The sequence below is a fragment of the Centruroides vittatus genome, unplaced genomic scaffold (assembly GCF_030686945.1).
Source record: "Centruroides vittatus isolate TY-2023 unplaced genomic scaffold, ASM3068694v2 contig_1477, whole genome shotgun sequence".
Classification (NCBI taxonomy): domain Eukaryota; kingdom Metazoa; phylum Arthropoda; class Arachnida; order Scorpiones; family Buthidae; genus Centruroides; species Centruroides vittatus.
This window is the reverse complement of record NW_027120916.1, coordinates 84,855-103,865: the sequence shown is the minus strand read 5'-3', so window position 1 is coordinate 103,865 and position 19,011 is coordinate 84,855. Positions and strand designations below refer to the sequence as shown.

At 30.9% G+C, this 19,011-nt stretch overlaps 1 protein-coding gene across 1 annotated transcript; it reads left to right on the top strand.

Moving 5' to 3' along the window:
• The first annotated feature begins 399 nt into the window (after nucleotides 1-399).
• On the top strand, nucleotides 400-18,683 carry LOC136968479 (uncharacterized). The gene is given in 8 exon segments (XM_067262458.1): nucleotides 400-432; nucleotides 5,213-6,252; nucleotides 6,255-6,764; nucleotides 11,260-11,386; nucleotides 14,518-14,629; nucleotides 14,716-14,791; nucleotides 17,181-17,507; nucleotides 17,585-18,683. Coding segments are annotated over 7 exon segments (2,466 nt in total). The 5' UTR covers nucleotides 400-432; nucleotides 5,213-5,381; the 3' UTR covers nucleotides 18,028-18,683.
• Nucleotides 18,684-19,011: the final 328 nt, after the last annotated feature.

The following is a 19,011-nucleotide window of genomic DNA, read 5'->3' as shown; positions in this document are numbered from 1 at the left end:
CAGCAGGTATACTTATACGAGATTTCGTATCAAAAGGTGTCGAAATTAGACTTCATTCAATTATCATATTTATAAATTCATTAAAGAATCACGGATAACGCCATTTATTTTATAAACAAAATTCATTCCAAGTTATTAAAGGTCTACCAGCGCGGGATTTTATACGAAGAAAGCTGTTTAGATTACCGTCGTCACGCCCTCTTACGGTTACATACTTGATTTTAATATATAAACTTTTTTAAAAATGTGCGAAAATTATCAAAATAATTTATATAATTATTCTAATCTATATTATTCGTTAATAAATACAAAATTTAATTAGATAATTGATCAATTCAGAAATGGCTTGAAATTTTTCTTACGCGGGGAGGACGAATAGTAACTACAACAGCGGCGTCCCCCGTCGGGTATGATAAGTTTAGACAACTTTTGGTAAGTTTTTGTTCTGTATTTTCGTAATTCTCGAACGAAACGTTTGTTAATCGATCAGTCTCGAGTTAATTAATATTATAAATCGAGCGTAACGGTAACGAAAAATGAAATAATATACTTGCACTAAATTACAACAGATGTATCGATCGGGGTTAGGCCACGCGAAGAGGAGGAAGTGGCTGATTACTATTCATGAGTAATCCACCGAGATTTACGTTATTTTTTTTTTGCTATTTGGTAGAAATCTAGCCCAATAACGAACATTTCTGTAGTTATTAAATATATACGATACTCTGTTGTATTTATAATAAGTATTTGCTTGGAGAAAATTCCTTAGATGATTGGCTACGAACTTAACTCTGTTTAGCCTAATTTGTCATTAGGGCGATTTACTTCTGAAATGTTTAATTATTGGCAGCGTTGATGTGCACATGAAAAATGACGTAGCTTAATTACTTAAATGTTTTTGATGCGATTAAAATTCTCTGGACATAACTTAATGAAATAGAAATATCATTAATAATGGTGCTAAGCGTAGGTAAAAGTGCTCGATTCGAGCTCCGAATGACCTTAACAGAGCTATAGAGCATACTCGTATCAGCAAAAAAAGTCAAAGGAACCGTACCTCTACTCGTGACCCTTCGCCAGATATAACCCCTCAAAATTACTATATGTGACATATTCTTATGTTTTTTTTCCCCTATCTCCACTCCCCCCATGAATGTGTGTATTTTTCTCTGTCTGCAAATAACTGAGATGTTTTGGCTGTCCGTTCGGATATTTCTATACGCATAAAGATCCTTAGAGAAATAATTACTTTTAATTTGTAGAAAAAGATTTTGGTTTATAATGTTTATAGTAAGATATGACCGTTATTTATATCGTACATAATTTTTTAATAATTTAATATATTAATTAAAAAATAATAAGATTTTATTTGGAAAGTTTTTGATTAGTCTGCTTATTAAAATTTAATGTAAATTATTATAAAATGGTTTGTTATTCTTGTTTATTTACTTCGATCTAGATTTATTTATTAACAACATATCTGTCGTTTTGAAGAAATATTAAAATTTGATATTTCTATTTCATTAAGTATGTCCAGAGAATTTTGATTATCTGGAAATTTTTTCACTGTATGCATAAGCGGATGGTAATACGTACAATAATGGCAGTGTAATAAACCATGTATCATGTAATATGTATGCAAAAAACATTCTTTCATTTTTTGTGCTAATTAAATGCTATCTGCAGACTGTACTGTTAAGCTAAGTGAATTAAATGAATATTAATTAGCCAAGAAAAATTTTTAATGCACTAATACAATGACTTGAAAATCAATTTTGTAATAATTAGTGTGTATGTTTGCATGACAATATTAAAAATATATATGTTTCGCTACATGTTCAATGTGATTTACACACAACTGCTGATTGAAATATTTATTATTTACTGCCTGTTTCAGTAAGCAAAGTAAATAATTATTGTCACTGCAGAATTAGCAAGTTATCTAAATAATTATACATGATTAGGTTGCAATTTGAAAAAATTGTAGACCTATAAATTACCACTGTCTTCTGTCAGTTCATTCATCTGTATGTCTTTCCTTAATCTTGAGAACGGAGTTAGATAGATGAACGTCCAGACTAGATAGGGAAGCTTAGAGACAGGAGGTCCCAATTAACTATATACAAACTTCTGGTGCAAACTTGAAGTTGTGTTATTTTAATTCAAAACTTTTCCCCTGAAAGGAGTTAGGAAGATGACTGGCACGACTTGGTTGCTGACAGAAAAGAATGATGTACAGAGGCAGACCCTTACTAATTTGAGGGGAGAGCATATATTTTAAATGAAATAAATTAAAAATATGATTAAAAATTGCAGCCAAGCATTGTGATGATCTCACAATAAATAATTAGAAATTAATTTATTGCTATTAGATTTAGATTCCTTTTATTTAGATCTTAAGACAATCATTTGAAAAAATGATTTTTTAAATAATTATCAGAGTATTGCATTGCAATAACAGCTTCCTTACAATATAAAAATTTGAAATATTTTATTTTAAAACATTGTAAAGAATTTCTGTTAAGTCCTAGTATATTTTCATGCTTTTCAGCCCTTTTTTAAATATAGCAACTGGTAACATACTTAATAAATATGAAGCAATTCTCCCTATAAATGTTAATGAGTTTACTAAACATTTATTAAATACAGAGGGTGAATTGCTAATTATGACTCAAATTCACGATAGGATTTCTTTTGTTCTACTTGTTAAATATAAATCAAATTTTGAAAACTAGTAGATGTTGCTTTTCTTTGCATTCTAAGAATGTTTGATTTTGATTGTTCTAAAAATGGAGGCAGCAGTTGCGAGCGAAGTTGACGTGTGCATCAAGCTTCTTTCCAAAGAAGGACTTTCATCCTGTGCTGTCATAAAAACCCTCAAGAAAATGAAATTGGAATTCTCAGTCTACAGTTATCAGAGTTCTTGGTAACAAAATGAATAAGTGACAAGCGAGTGCTTCTGGTGAGTTACACCCAATATTTCCAAAGGCTCACAAATCTTAAAGTAAAGAGAAGATAAGGAAATAATTAGGAAAAAAAATCCACCTAACCAAAGGACCATAGAAAAATGTCTGGATATATTTCAGTTCACAGTTAACACCATTATACATGAAGATCTGCAAGCAGCTACCAAGAAAAAAGCATCTGCACACAAACAGAATCGAAAGACTAGCACAAAAAAGCTCTACGGGAGGTATCTGGCTGGAGGAAAAAGTGAGTACATGATCACTCTAGATGAAATGTATATATACCTTGATTACTGTGATAGAACTCGAAAAATTCTGTACGTGCAGCCGAGACAGGAAGTGCCAGAAGAATGGCTTGTCAAATGTCATAAAAGATGGCTTGAAGGATTTATGATTGTTGGAAGAATAACAGGCAGGAAATACTTCCTCACTTCTGGAAACACAGTTTTTGGTACTTATCAGAGTGCCAAAAATTGTGAAAGTTAACACTAATTACTATGTGGAGAACATTTTGAAACCATCTTTGGAATATGAAATTCCAAAGCTGTATCTTGCAGAAGAAACCAAAGTGACTCTTTACCATGACAAAATGTCTAGTCACACAGATAGATATACAGCCTCTTATCTCCAGAAGTTGAAGGCTGAAGGTGGACCGAACCACATTCGTGCAGAGCACATACTTACCAAAGCACCTGACATCAGCCCCATGGATTTCTTTGGATTTGGCTTCCTGAAGCAATGTCTCTTTTTTTCATAAGGCTACAACATTAGATGGTCTTTGGAAAGTAATTCAACAGGAGTGGTTGTCGGTATCAATCAAAACTTAGAAAAAGGTTTTTGAATCGTGGAAACGATGATGTGCTGTGGGCCAATAAGATGGAGAACACATTGAGCAGGCAAAAACAATTCATCAACGAGTGCTTTGTGAAAGAAACTAAGCGAAAAAGTGAGTCACAGTTAGCAAATTACCCTCTGTATTCTCCTGAGGATGACAGATAGGCAAACTATCAAAAGTACTTGTAGAGTTTTCAGATTGTTTTAACGTATGTTTAGTAAACTCATTAACAATTATAGACAGAGTTTCTTCTTATTTATAACTTTTTGATGTTGAGTACCACAAATGTCTAATGGTAGCATACCTGCTTGGCATGCTAGAGTTGCAGGTTTGACTCCCATTCTAAAATGTTTTCTTCCAGATGTTTCTAAATTATTTCTTAATTGATTAATTGTAATCATTAAATTTATTATAAGATGGTCACATTGTTTGTCTTTAGGCTGGGAACATGCAAGCATATAAAGTACATTCATTATGACAACATTGCCTAGACAACACATGACTGTATAATGTATGCCTGTATGATGTATGTACTGTAGAAAAGTACTTTCTTTTGCCAAAGTTCTTGGACATCATGTTATTAGGCAGTATTTGAAAGAAAGTATTTTTTTTTTATTTAGCAGAAAAATATTTAAAATCTAAATGTAAAGAAAGGAAATGGTAGGTTTATCTCATAAAACAGTAAACAACATTTGAGAGTCCATTTTTATCCTTTATTTGTGCATCTTAGAGAAGATGCTGAGAACTTTTTTCATTAAGCCAGAATGTCCAAAATTTCATTTGATGAATTATTACCCTGAACCTATAGCAATCCATGCTGTATTTTTTGTTTTTGTCCTTGTAATTTTCAAGCACAGTATTCTGCAATAATGATATTTTCTCAACTTCACATATTTAACGTTTCACTACTGTTAGACATTTTTGTACAAAATGGACATTAAATTTTGTATCTGTGTGGCCACCTGCACTCTCTTCTATTGTATGCAACAGTTTGTGTTGACAATGCTTGACATCTATTCTAACTTGAGTATGTCAATAAGATAATGTACAGTATGTCCATTCCACATCTGTTAAAAAGTATACACATTGAATGTGTATGATCTGTAATAGAAAACATAACAACACTACAACACACACTGGTTATTTTTAATTGATGTACTTTATATGCTTGTGTGTGTCTGCAGCCTTAATATGAAATTTTTTCTTAAGAATGAAATATAAGTTAAATGTGAATAAAAAGACTATAATGAAATAAAAATTATAATCAGTAAAATTTAAGCATTGTATTATATGACATAATATTTGAAATCTGGTTTATTGATTCATATTTAATCTTAAATTGTAATGCATAAAATTTCATTTTATATGCAATTTTTATAAGTTTTACTAAATTTATTTATTTATTTTTCAGAAAATGTGAAAAATTATCAAATTGAAGTTAACTCTGGTGTATTCCAATTGTATGAGGATAGGAATCAGAATTTTTGAGTAAATAAAAACATGACATGACATATATATTCTATAATATACTTTTAAACAAATGAATTAAATCAGATCTAAGTTTAGCTTAATCTGAAAACATGAGTTATCAGAACTCCTTGAGTAGAAAAAAGAAAACTCACTCATTGAAAAGTTTTTCGTGGAAAAAATCTTTCAATTTATCAAAGTTTTTACATCATAAGCAAAATCTTCCATTTGATGAGAAATTCTGTGATATCAATACAAGTGATTACAGTTCCTGCTCCTGTTCATCTGAATCTAGTCTTGGATGTAGTACTGTTAGATCTGAATCAGTTTGTAGTGATAGAGACAGACTTAGTGACGTAGATCTTAATTTTGAATCAGAAGATGACTTAGATTCTAACGAGGAAATAAAACGAGATACGAGGAGGACTCGGATGTTAAAACATAAAAATGTTATTGTAATAATTCCAGAGCATAATATTTCCGGATATACAAGAGATGAATTTTATCTAGAATTTATAGATGATCCTTTATTTATTCCTCATACAAGCTGCTTTACTGATCATATTAGTGAGATAGTATCAGTTGAACCTCATGGAGCTAGATTTTTTAAAGAAAATCCTGCACTTATTTATTTGCCAGTGAGAGGAAAGATAAGTAACAAAGATAAAATTATATGTCTTTGCAGTAATACATCACGAGAATCCATACCACAATGGGAAAGGATTCCAGAAGAAAATTTTACTTTCAAATCTGGCAGAGTTATTATTAAAGCGCATCATTTCAGTTTATTTACAATAGTTGCAGAAAGATCTTTTCCAGAAGTTCATGTGGGAATTACTACATTAGGTGGCATGTTACAGATAGATGACGTTCCAGGAGTAGAGATAAACATTCCTCCTGGAGCTTTAGGTGAAAATGTCACAGTTGTTGTTCGAGTATTATATGATAATGAACCACGAAACCAATATTCACTTCATTCAAATTTAATACAAAAGCTTTAGCATCGCCCATTATAATGGTTGGACCACATGGATGCCAGTTTAATACTTTATTTGATCCAGTGACAGTTCGTTTACCAATTCCACATTATCACCAGATTAAGTGCCATTTTGGGAGGAAAGCTCGATTGACTGTTTGGAGAAGTGCCACATCAGAAAATGAACCTCTGTACTGGGAAAGGTTAGATGTAGAAACTGTTATTGATTATAATCATGGTGGCTGTGTGACTATTTCCTTTCCAGTTGATCATTTTAGTTTCTTTAAAGTATTATGGGATGTATTAACTTCCTCTTTATATGAAGCAAAATTGGGTGTAGCATATTTTTATCCGTATATTTCATTTTCAATGATGTGTCAGGCTTGGATGGAAGAAAATAAAGATAACCAAAGCTTTGGATTAGAAGTGATTTGCTATAGGAGTGATAAGAAACTACCAGAAGCTACAAACTATAAACACAAAGTTGGAAGCAGTTTAAAACCAAAACTTATTAGACCAGGTAAGCATCGATTTAAATAGTTGTGCTATCAATAATCTTTTGTAATTTATAATTGTTATAAATTAAGAGTATTGAAATACCATATTTCTCAATTCTAAGATATTCTATGATTTATTGAAATTGAATTTTCTCGACTCTGTTATATATAACAGGGAAAGTAAGGTGATTGGTCAAAAAAGAATTCCCCAAAATTTTTACATTTTTAGACTCAGGGACCTTGAAATGTTGAGAATGTTTTCTGTATGTATGAACGTTAATGTGTGTATGTGGGGGAAAAGCACAGGAGTTATTAAGCTTCAAAGAGTTACTGGCTTCAAAGAGGGTGAATATTTTATTCACCTTCTTCGAAGCTTAATAACTTCTGTGCTTTTTGTTGAAAATTTCTGAAATTTTTCAGGGAGGTTTGTGATATATATTGGGGATTGATGCTATTAAATTTTAAAGGTTGAAGGTTGATGGGGTAAGGAGATGAAGAGGAGTGTGTGTCATTATCTCAAATAGGGTCAAACTTAATGATGATTTTGTTCATTATTAGCATTTACAATTTTTTATAAAACCCATCCCTACTCTCAAAATTAAGCTCTCTGTCATTTTATAATAAATAAAAATATAAAAAGTTTTTAATAATAAAATATTATAACAGATGGCATCACACACACAGTTTTAAATGTGCCGGAAAAGTTAAGCAACTTGTTGCTGGATTTTTTTTACAGAATGAAAGATTTTTAAGTATCATTACATACAACAGATTAGAAAAACACTATAGATACCATGCTCTATTTTTATGCTTTTCTGTGTTTAAAATAATTTTTTTAACCCTATATTGTAATGTCATCTTGAAAAGGCATTTTAAACTGTGTTTTGGTCATTTTATAATTTATCTCTAAAAATGATTGATAAATTTTGAATGGTTTTAAGACATTGTTGTATATGAGGAGGTGTATTAAATAACAAGATGGGTCATGCTGTAAGTTGTGCGCTCATATCAGTGCAATATGCTTGCACCATGAATGACTCCAAAGTTTCTAGAAGCAGTTGAGTGAGCATTGTTTATTTTCACTCATAGTTAGACTGTAGGCAATTATAAAAGAAGCATGTATGCTGTTGCTTTGATGGAATGGTGTCTAATGTTAATCTGAGATTCCTTGTGAAATTGAAGAAATTGTTGACCAGCTGTGGAAACTGTTGCAGGTGTATGGTGATAATGTAATGTCATGTGTGAGTGCTTGAATGGCATACGCTCGTGATCTTATGCCCATCTACTGGCTGCACGCTGCTGTGCCACCCAGACAGCACGTGGCAGCTCTAGAAATATACATATGACAAACAGGCCATTTTTAGTAGCCACCAGGTGGCAGCACTTTGGAGAAAATTGCCTTATTGGCTCGAATCTCCATATTAACCAGACAGAAATAAAGTTGCTGAAGGTTGAGAAAACATTGATGAACAGCCAGATTGCTTTGTCATGGCAACAACCAAATAAAATGTTACAAAAATTAATGAAATTGTCCACAATGATTACTGATTGAACATTCAGGTAATAACAGACATGATCGCATTGGTATAGAGACTGCATGACAAATTTTGTGTGACCAATTGAACATGAAGAAAGTCTGCACCAAATTGATCACTTGAGTCAGGAGCAGAAAGATGTCAGAAACAAATTTGCACTGACATTGTGAAACAGCTGATAGCAGAGCCAGACTTGCAGGAATAAATCATCACGTGATGAGACGTGGATTTTTTTTTACAGTTTATAAACAAAGAGACAATCAATGAATTAGAAAACTCACACATTTTGAGAATGAAAAAAGCAAGAATGAGTAAGTCAAAAGTGAAGGCAATGCTGATTATATATATATATCAATGGCATGGCAATGGTTGAATGGGTACCAGGTCAGACAGTTAATCAGCATTATTACCTTGTGGTTCTAGTCAACTGAAAGAACGAGGATGAAGAAACCCAGTTTCTGGCAGAACAATGCTTGGATTCTCCATCAGGACAGTGCTTCACACCACAATGCATTGTCTATAAAGCGTTATCCAGCTGATAAAATCCCAGTGGTGTGACATCCACCTTACTTGCTGGACTTTGCTCCATGTAACTTTTACCTTTTTCCAAAATTGAAATCTGCATTCAAGGACACCCATTTTCAGACAGTGGATGAAGTAAAAGGAGAAAAGGAGGTAGTGTTACTGAATTACAACACATCATACCGGAAAATATGTAATAACAAACACAGAACCAATTACCAATGTGAAGAAAACAAACAAAAAATGATCTCTGTACAAACATTTTCTAACTCCTGAGTTTTTCTTCAGGTGCAACAACAGTTTCCCCAACTTCAATTACAATATAAATTTAAAATTGCTGTTCATATTTTTCATAATTTGTTATTATTGTAAGTGGTATAAGTCCATTTGTAGCAAAAAAATGTTGTTTATTTTCTTTAACGATTTTATTAATATTACATAATAAAATTTAACAAGTTTATAGTTTAAAAAACATTACCCAAATTTATTAATGTTAGCCAATATTTTTTAGTTGATTTAAATGCAAACTCTTAAATATTTCAATGTATGAATAAATGGACTTATACCATTTTCAAAAACAATGGCTCATATATTTAGTTTTGTATTCTAAAAATTGGTGGATATTGTCCGGGACTATGACATCCAAATAGTTATGATAGCCTATCTTGTGTGGGAGGTTTGTCTTGTAACTGGAGGACTATAGAAACCAGAGAAACTTGTTCGTTTTTTCTTATGTTATAAGTGTCCATTTGAACGAGATAGCATAAACCTTTGTTAATTGCTCAAACAAAAACATAGGATTACATCTTTTGATGAAGGCCATACAGACAAGATAAAGTGAAAGTTCTGAAGAAGCAACCTTCCTTCCTTTTTTCTCTGATGATCTTAGCCAGCAATTTGCATTCTACTTTCAGAAGTCAGTCTGATACAAGGTGGAAAGGACATTTTTTTTTTTAAGTATTTTTGAATTTTTTTATTTCCAGAATACCAGATAAAAATTTCACAAAAATAAAGATATTTATTTTGTAAAATATTAAAATTCTGAAGATAAAGAAACCCAAAATTACACAGAAAAAAAATTTAAATTTAACCAGAGTGAGTATGAAATGTAAACAATGTTTTTTTGTATATGTTCTTAATGTTTAAGGATCTAGCTGATGAAGCCTAATTAGTTTAATGAAACTCCTTTTTTGTACTTTTGTTTTTGAAAAGAAAGTTAATGTTAATTAATAACATTGCAAGTGATTTTTAATTTCTAGCAATGAAATTATTGGAAAATATAAATACAGTAGAGCATCGATTATCCGACTTAATTGGGGACTGGGGTTGGTCGGCTAACTGAAAAGTCGGATAACCGAAAAGTATGAAAAAATACATTATTAGTATAGTGTATTAGGCCTGGTTTAAATACTAACCTCCCTTTCATGGTCGAGCTAGTGCTGCCAGCTAAAACATGCAAAAGTTTAACAAAAATAATATTAAAGTAGCCAAGACATAACCAAATATTGTAGCGCCACATCACTAGCGGTCATTTGAATTTGCTGGCTAGAACGCAGTCGGTTAATCGGGGGTCGGATAATCGATTGCTCTACTGTATTCCTATTTATTAAGTATTATTTAGTTATAAAATTGTGGGAACGCTGGGAGGTAGAACGGTGTCGTATCTCCTTCTTGCCGGCGTTCAGGTCGGTAAGACCCACCCCACTGTCACGGATGGCTAAATTTGTCGCGATATCCCAACTTGTCGGGATTGGTAATGAATTGTCAGGTCAAGTAGAGGAAGTGTGTGGGGTCGTCGATAAGAAAAGGCAATATCCATAATAACAGGACAACACAGATAATGATTTATTTGAATAAAGAATTTACTACAGAGAAGCTACGCATCCCGTTCCTAATCGCGTGAGAGAGAGAGTTCACAATGGTTGGGGGAATCATACCTCGTCTTCTGAAGTAGTGACAATAATCGTATGACGTATTGTCGCTGGGAAGGTGGATCGGTTGTTCTTCGGCTCTGGCGGTGGGCGGAAGGATCGGGCTTGGCAGCTTGGAATTGGCAGCTCCGGCGTCTGCGGGGTTGACCTTCGATACGGTTTCGGTTTCGCCAAGACGTTCGTCGTCTTCGTACATTCAGCCACCTCGTTCTCAGATATCTCCCCCCTTTATATACTCCCGGTCCCATCCGCTAAGATCACCAATCGCAACGGAGGGTGATGAGTCGAGCTCTGTGACTCAGAGGTGGGATCCGGAGAGGAGGGAAGTGTGTTTGACGGTGGAAGGCTGCACATCCTTTGAATCTTGATCGCTATCTCCCGAGGGGTTTGAACAATAAAATTTACAACGGATCGGCCGGTTTTTGCTGGTCCTCACAAAATATTCTGCAATATATACTATAATGTATGCAAAAAGTCTGTAATTGAAAAGGATAAAATAATTGGTTTTTTTTTTTTTTTTTTAATTTTAGGATGCATTACTGTAAAATTGAAGTCAGAATTGTTTGAGGCAAATGTGGATGCAGGAGAAGATGTATCACTATTGAAGATTGAGCCAGATTTTCGAGGAAGAGAATTTGAAAAACAGTTTGCTTGCAGGTAATGTTACATATAAGCTTGAACTGAATATTTATTTTGTAGAAATATAAAATAGTTGTTTTATATGTTGTACTTATGTTTACAAAATAAGTTAATACAGTAGAGACTTGTTAATCGGAATTGCCAGTAATCGGAACAATTTTCAGTCGGACTGTGTCGTGCTGAATCGAACATTTTTGATACTAGATTTACTTCTAAAGTATAATTTTCATGTTTTTATATTCTTCAATATATTTATTTTGTTTGTACAAAATAAAGAAATAATTTTTAACGATACAATAGCCTCGATTATTATAATAAAAATTTTCGTTAGGCTTAAAATCGACGAAAATTCGGCATGAAGCGACACGCAACGGAGAAAAATTTGAACATCGGACAGGTTAATATATTTTTTCGTACATAATCGGTAATTGGAACAAATCACTAATCTGAACAACCCCAGTCCCCAATTGATTCCGATTTTCGGTTCTCTACTGTACTATAAATAAAGAATCAAAACTGGAAAAGACAATTCTATAGGTGTAAATGTTAGAAACAAACTTAAAAGAGTTAACTCTTTCAAATTTCTTTCTAACAAAAATTATATTTCCTTTGATCAAAAGTAATTATTCTAGAATTTAAATGTTTGAAAGTTCAAGTAGTTGGAATTTTATAATGGCTATACATCTTTTATTGTTTCAAAGTATGGTATACTGATGTAAAACAGAGTCACCAGAGAAAAGGGAGAATGAGAAATAAATATTGATCACTATTTATTGATGCTTAAGTTCCATGATCAATAGTTATATTTAATTATAAATTTAATGCTTCAAAAATACAGTAGAGCGTTGTTTATCCAAATCAATTGGGGACTGGGGTGGTTCGGATAACCAATTATGTACAAAAAAATATATTAACCTATCCGATGTTGAAATTTTTCTCCATTGTGTGTCGCTTCGTGTTGAATTTTTGTCGATTTTAAGCCTAACGAAAATTTTAATAATAATAATCGAGGCTATTGTATCGTTAAAAATTATTTCTTTATTTTGTACAAACAAAATGAATATATTGAAAAATATAAAAACAAAAAATATATACTTTAGAAGTTAATCTAGTATCAAAAACGTTTGATTCAGCACGACACAGTTCGACTGGAAAGCTTTCGGTCAATCGGCTTTCGAATAAATAACACACTACTGTATATAAAGTCACAAAATAAAACTTGTTTCCTATGTTAATCTATTTTTATATTCAGCTTAAATTGATTTAAAAAACTACTAGAAGTGCTGATGTTTTTAATCTTTTCATTCTAGACAATAAGACTATATGACATCTTATAAGATCACAGACAAAACTCGAAAATATGTAAAATAGATTCTTTTAGTGTTATGTCACTATGGCTGATAGCTAGTGTTCCAAACACTGTAGTTTGTCAATAGTCTTATACTTTAATAAAGTAATTCTATTAAATTAAGCAACAAGCATGTATTTGCTTATTTCATTTGAATAAAATTACAGTAATAGTCAGTATATGTGTAACGCATATTACCATCGTTACACCTCAATGCAATCATTATTTGGAAAGAAAAACATGCATATTTTTTAGATTTCTAGTAGTTAAAAACTAACAATTGTCCAATTACTGAATACACTGGGTTGTATATGTAGAAAACCTTCTTACTTGAACCATATAACCAGGGTAAATTGTTTCTTAGGTGCAAACGTTTCGACGCCCCTTTTGGGCTCTTCATCAGGCATTCCAAATTCGTTGCTAGCTGCTGTTTAAATTTTTAAAGCTTCTTTCTTACAATTTATTAAAAAATCTAGCTTAGCTCTGGATCTAGTTAAATGCGTCACTGCTTTATGATAAATATTAGCTGGCATTGCTGTATATTATTCAACTACAAGTAAGTAGCTTTAAAAATTTAAAGAACAGCTAGCAACGGATTTGGAATGCCTGATGAAGAACCCAGAAGGGGCGTCGAAAACGTTTGCACCTAAGAAACAACTTATTCCGGTTATTTGGTTCAAGTAAGAAGGTTTTCTATCTAATAATTGTCATGAATGGAAACTGTGAGGTAGATTTAAAATTATAATTTTAAATAAATTACTCAAATTATAATGAATATTCTATTATTAAATATTTTAGGAAATTAGATAAACAATCAGTTTAATCTAACAAAATCTTCATTTGTTATTTTATTGACTCTAATAGAGAAATGGACAGACATTATTTCAGTAGAATGAAGAGAAAGCAGTGATGCTTAAATTTCCTGAAATATGTTTAAATTGCCTGAAAGACGAGAAAACTTATGGGAGACGACAGTTGGTAAAGGCACGAAGAGGACTAAAGACAGTTACACACTAGAACATAATTGCTCTATACATAATTTAAGACAGTTACAAACACTGGAATATTATCCAATAAACAAATTATATGAATTTTTTTTGTCTATGATTTTATCTGTATAAAATATTTTACAAATTAAAAACATGGGGAAAAAAATTTAATTTTCCTCATTTGTTTAATAGTATCAGTGCAATGAAATTTATTCTTCAGTTTTCAACTAATTTATATAGCGATATAAAAATATTGAAACATTTCTAGGATTTATTATCCAACTGGATTTACTTCAGTTCCCCAAAGTAGCAGATTACTATCTTGACTATCTGCTCATGAAATTATAGTATGGAATATTGTTTTATAGTTATTTTTTATACACTCTTAATATAAATGCATTTAAAAAACTGCATTGAAAAAATAATTATAAAACAATACTTATATCATGGTGGTAAAAGAAATGATCTACAGTAGCAATATTAATATCTTCAGTAACTATAGTGATTTGTACTAATTTTTAAGAATTTAGTACAACTTTTAGTACATAATTTTTAAGAATTTAGTACATACCTTTTCACTCCTGTACATTGCTGAAAAGGGTTAAAAAATGAAAATATATATATTTGTATGAAGTTTAAACCTCTACAGATTTGAAGAAGTTTATAAGAATTAATTTAATTCTTGTTATTAATAAAAAAAATTATTATTTACGTTCTATTTTTGTAATTTAATTTCAATAAGAAAATTTTATTATTTTGTTTTATTATTTGATTTAAGTAAAACATTAATTTAACTATACATATTCTTTTAGGTTTAGACAAGGGAAGCCTAATGTTGAAAGAGGAACATTTGGGAAAGTTATAGTTGAAAGGAAACCCAAAGAAGGACCAAATGAACCACTCTTTGAATTTAATTTACATAAAGTATGTTTTTAATAATTTATTATAATTTTTAAATATAATGATGATAAATTTTTTGATATTTTAATAAATTTTTATGTTTATGTTAGAGTGGTGTTGAAAATGAAACATTTCCTCCTGATTCAACTGATCGTTGGTCTGTTGTGGCTATTAAAGAACTAGCAGGTATTTTTGACTTTTAAAAAAATTTACTTTATACTATAAGTTTAATAGATGTCAACTAGTATGAAATAAAATAACAGTTATGCAACATGCTGTATCTTTGTAAAAATATTAGTGGAAATATTTATTGAAATGGTTATATGATAAAATGTGAGAAAGCAGAAATTTGTAGTTGTTTTGAATTACCATCAAATTTTTCCCATAAAACGTTTTAAGGAGGACATGTGAGACATGGAAGGAAAGCTGTATGTGTTATACCAGTAGTTTACAAAGTGTGGTTAACATACATTTATTTTATATTTACAACAAAAATTAGTGTGAAACGTTCTAGTTTTTCAGAAACTATCTTCTCAAGTTTGGGCTCTGTATTCAAAACACACATAATCAGTTCACTCATATTAGATCCTGTTTTAGGCAGTAACTTGTTCGAGTATTGAATTGAAAAACTATAAACATCAGGAATGAAATAAAAGCCATCAATATTTATTTTATTTATAAACTGATAGATTTTGGAAACAGTGTAGTTAAATAATAATATAAATGACAATAAAGAGTTCATAAATTGTGTTATGTAATAAATGATCGTACTGTTTATGTTTCTCATTTTTGCTAAAAAAGACAGGAAAAATTGACTGTAACTTATAGTTACCATACTAGTTCTCATTCTTGCCCTTACACACAAGTTATAAGACCCATTTATTAATAATTTAAGTGGTTACAGTTGTAAAAAATGTATTAAAAAACTAGTTAAAATTAAATTATAGAACATTCAAATAGCAATAAATTTACAAAACATAAATGTGAGTAAACTACAAAAAAAAAAAATAGCTACATTTAAGTTAAACAACATAGCAATATAGAATTACGGTTAATACACTTGACATGGAATGATAAAGTGAATAAATAATCTTGAATGTGTTCATTAAATTTTACAACAAATTTAGATTTTAACATTTTTCATTCTTTCACTTGTTGGTAAAGAGTATCCTCCATTTTTTGATTGAGCTAGCGACTAGAGCGAATGTGACAATGAGTGTCTTCTATTGGCTACACTTTGATAGAAAATACTTTTACGTTTAAAAAGCAAAAACTTGCTTTACTCGATTTTTTATTCAGTTTTGGCAGAAACTAGTTTTGAAAATTATTTTATGAAGAATCTATTATATTAAATTAATTTTTTAATTATAACTTCAAAATTATGTTATACAATTTGCTTTACAAAACTAGATTGTATATAGCAGCAAAATTTGCCTTAAAGAACCATAAATAATACCAGTAACTAATCATGGATGGTAAGACTAACGTTTTCAATTTTATCCACAGATCTTTAAGTCAAGGTTTTGAATTAATGCTTTTTGAATATCACTGAAATCAATACATTTCAAATATTGTTGCGTTTTCAAATGTACTTATAAATGTAAATTTGGTGTGAGGCATCAGTATCATAAAATTGATAACATGAACAAAACCATGGAATTTGGGTCTATAATCCTTTGAGTCACAACTCCAGCTTTATTTAGTCTTCCTTCCTCAATCACACATTTCCAAACATTTGAAAATATTTCCTTTTCACTCAAAAATAAAATATGTATAGAGGTCTACAGCTTTGTGAAACTTCTTTTTTGAGTTTATGCCGTTGAAATAAATAAAGAAATTTAAAAATTTGTCAGTTTTGTTTACGTTGGGCCACTTTGGAACTTGCCTTGGGCTGTGGGTTGGACAGCCCTCGTCTAGAAAACTGTTGTGAATGGTAAATTGTATTTGATAACTTTTGAATTAAGATTTGGGTTATTTTTAAGATTGAAAAGTTAAAGTTATTCTGAAATTCAGAAAAACATTTAAGTAAGAGATTTTTAATCACTAATGTAATTGTAAACAATGACTGTGAAAATGATACCCGTACGAGTAAAATATATGGAATGCCATAATGAGTGGTATTAAATTTATTGAGATGTTAAGATCTTAATTCCAGTTAAAATAAGTCCATTTGTGGTAATTCAGTTCTGTTGTCATAATGGAAAAATAAATGAAATGTGAAATATTTAATTTAAAGTTTATTTTATTGTATTTTTTTCTACTCATTGTATTTTAAATAACTTACATTTGACATTGCATCCTGATTTAATCGTTTTTTCATGCTTAATTTTGTATATGAATCTGCTTGTAAAGTTCATAAAAAATTTCAAGGAATTTAGAAGAAATATTTAAATTTTTACATTTGATGTCATATTTTATTAAATTATATGTAAACTGTACATACAGTATAAGTTAAAATTAAATTATCAGATATATTCAAATATATATAATCTATAAAACAATTTATTAATTTATACACATTTTTTTCACAGTTTTTATATGAAACATTTTTATTACAAATAACTCTTTTAATTAGGAACTTTGCACATCACCGAAGATAACAATTGGAAGAAGTTTGCTCGTCACATTGGTTTTACAAAAAATGAAATACAGACAAAATTAGCTTATTCAGCAGATCCCTTTCTTGCTATGGTAAATTTGTACCAGACTCGTGGCGGAACACCCGAAGAATTTGTTCAATCGTTATACGAAGTAAGTCGATCAATTAGAATGCAGATGACTTCGACTAGAAGTGGAAGCGGATCACCTGGAGGAAGTAGCAGTGGAGCTTCAACTTCAAGAAAATGGTTATGGAATTTTAGTCCTACTAAATGGAGAGAAAAAGACGATTCTGACACTTCTGGTAATTTAATTATATTTTAGTTTTCATTTATTTAGTTATGTTACAGTTATTTTTAATTTTATTTTTACGATTGATAGTGACAGAAACTAGTGTCAGTTCTCGCAAAAGATCAAATCCGAGCGGATCTAGCGGGAATAGTGCCAAAAAGAGAAGAAGGCGTTTTTCGGACGTTTCGGAAACTATGTCCAGTTCAGAAGAATCCGTCGGAACCGAAGAAAACAGGAGAAATGAAAATAAACTGAACGACACAGATATGTGGAACATTTCATCGTTAATGAATACAATGAATTGGCGTGCTTTAGGAAGAACCTTAGGGTTGGAAGAAAGTGTTTTGTTAAATATAGAGCACGCCTATAAAGCCACCGGCTTTAGAGAATGTGCCTATCAAATGTTGTTAGAATGGAAAGGACGTCAACCTCAAAAATGCACGTTCGGTACCTTGTATACGTCACTGTGCAAAGAAAACATGAATGGTATTGCCAAACAGTTGAGTGTCATGAAATTAGGAAATCAGGAGTAGTTCCAAATTATATGTAACTTTCATATTGTTATTTTGTACAGCAGAAACTTTCGTAAAATTAGATTATTGTTTTAAAATATATTTTTGTAAATAAGTTTTATATTTTCGTTACCCGAAAGTCTGTTCCAACATTGCATACCAAAAATGACGGAACTCCTGACGTTCACAACGATTCAGTCAGATAAATTATTGTTCATAGCCACGAAAAATGTTTTAATAATCATTTAAGAAAAGATAATTGAATTGATAATATCAATATATATCATATAACGCATATAATCATTTATCATATATCATTTTCAGTTGCTCACAGAAAATGCATTTATTGTTGAGTTAACTTTTTTTAATTAATATGTACCTTATAAGTTAATGTTATTAGTGTTACATTTTAACTATGACCAGGAAATTTTCAGATTCATTGAATTTGAAGATCATTGTAATCTCTTTTTAATATGAATGTACAGAAGTATTGTGCAATGCCAGAAGAACAAAGTGATACCGCTCATGTTTATGAAGAATTTTTAACGAATACCTGATTAAATTTTAAATTTGTGTCATATAATTTTATGGCAATATTTGTAAATAATTTTGTATTATATTTCATTTTCATTTTATTGCTTCAATATATTTTTAAATAAAAATTTAAATTTTGATAATCTGTTTTCCTAATTTGCTTGAATAGGGTTTTTTTTTTTTTTTTTAATGTATATTCAGCAAATTATCTTAACACGTTAATCGCCATCCGACGCGCCGGCGGTCGTACTAATTAGGACCGTACAGAGCCATCCGACCACCCGTCGTCACTATAACCAATGTAGTTTCACTTAAGGTCAAATTATCCTGGCTTCGTAAGACGTTGTTTTACATCCTAGTGGCGGCCTCTCGTGTACATCTATAAAGTTGGCTCGGACTTCTGGTCGTCATATGGTCTCACGAAGTGATCCGATGGCCGGCGGTCGTAGTGTTTTTTAAATAAAAACTGTT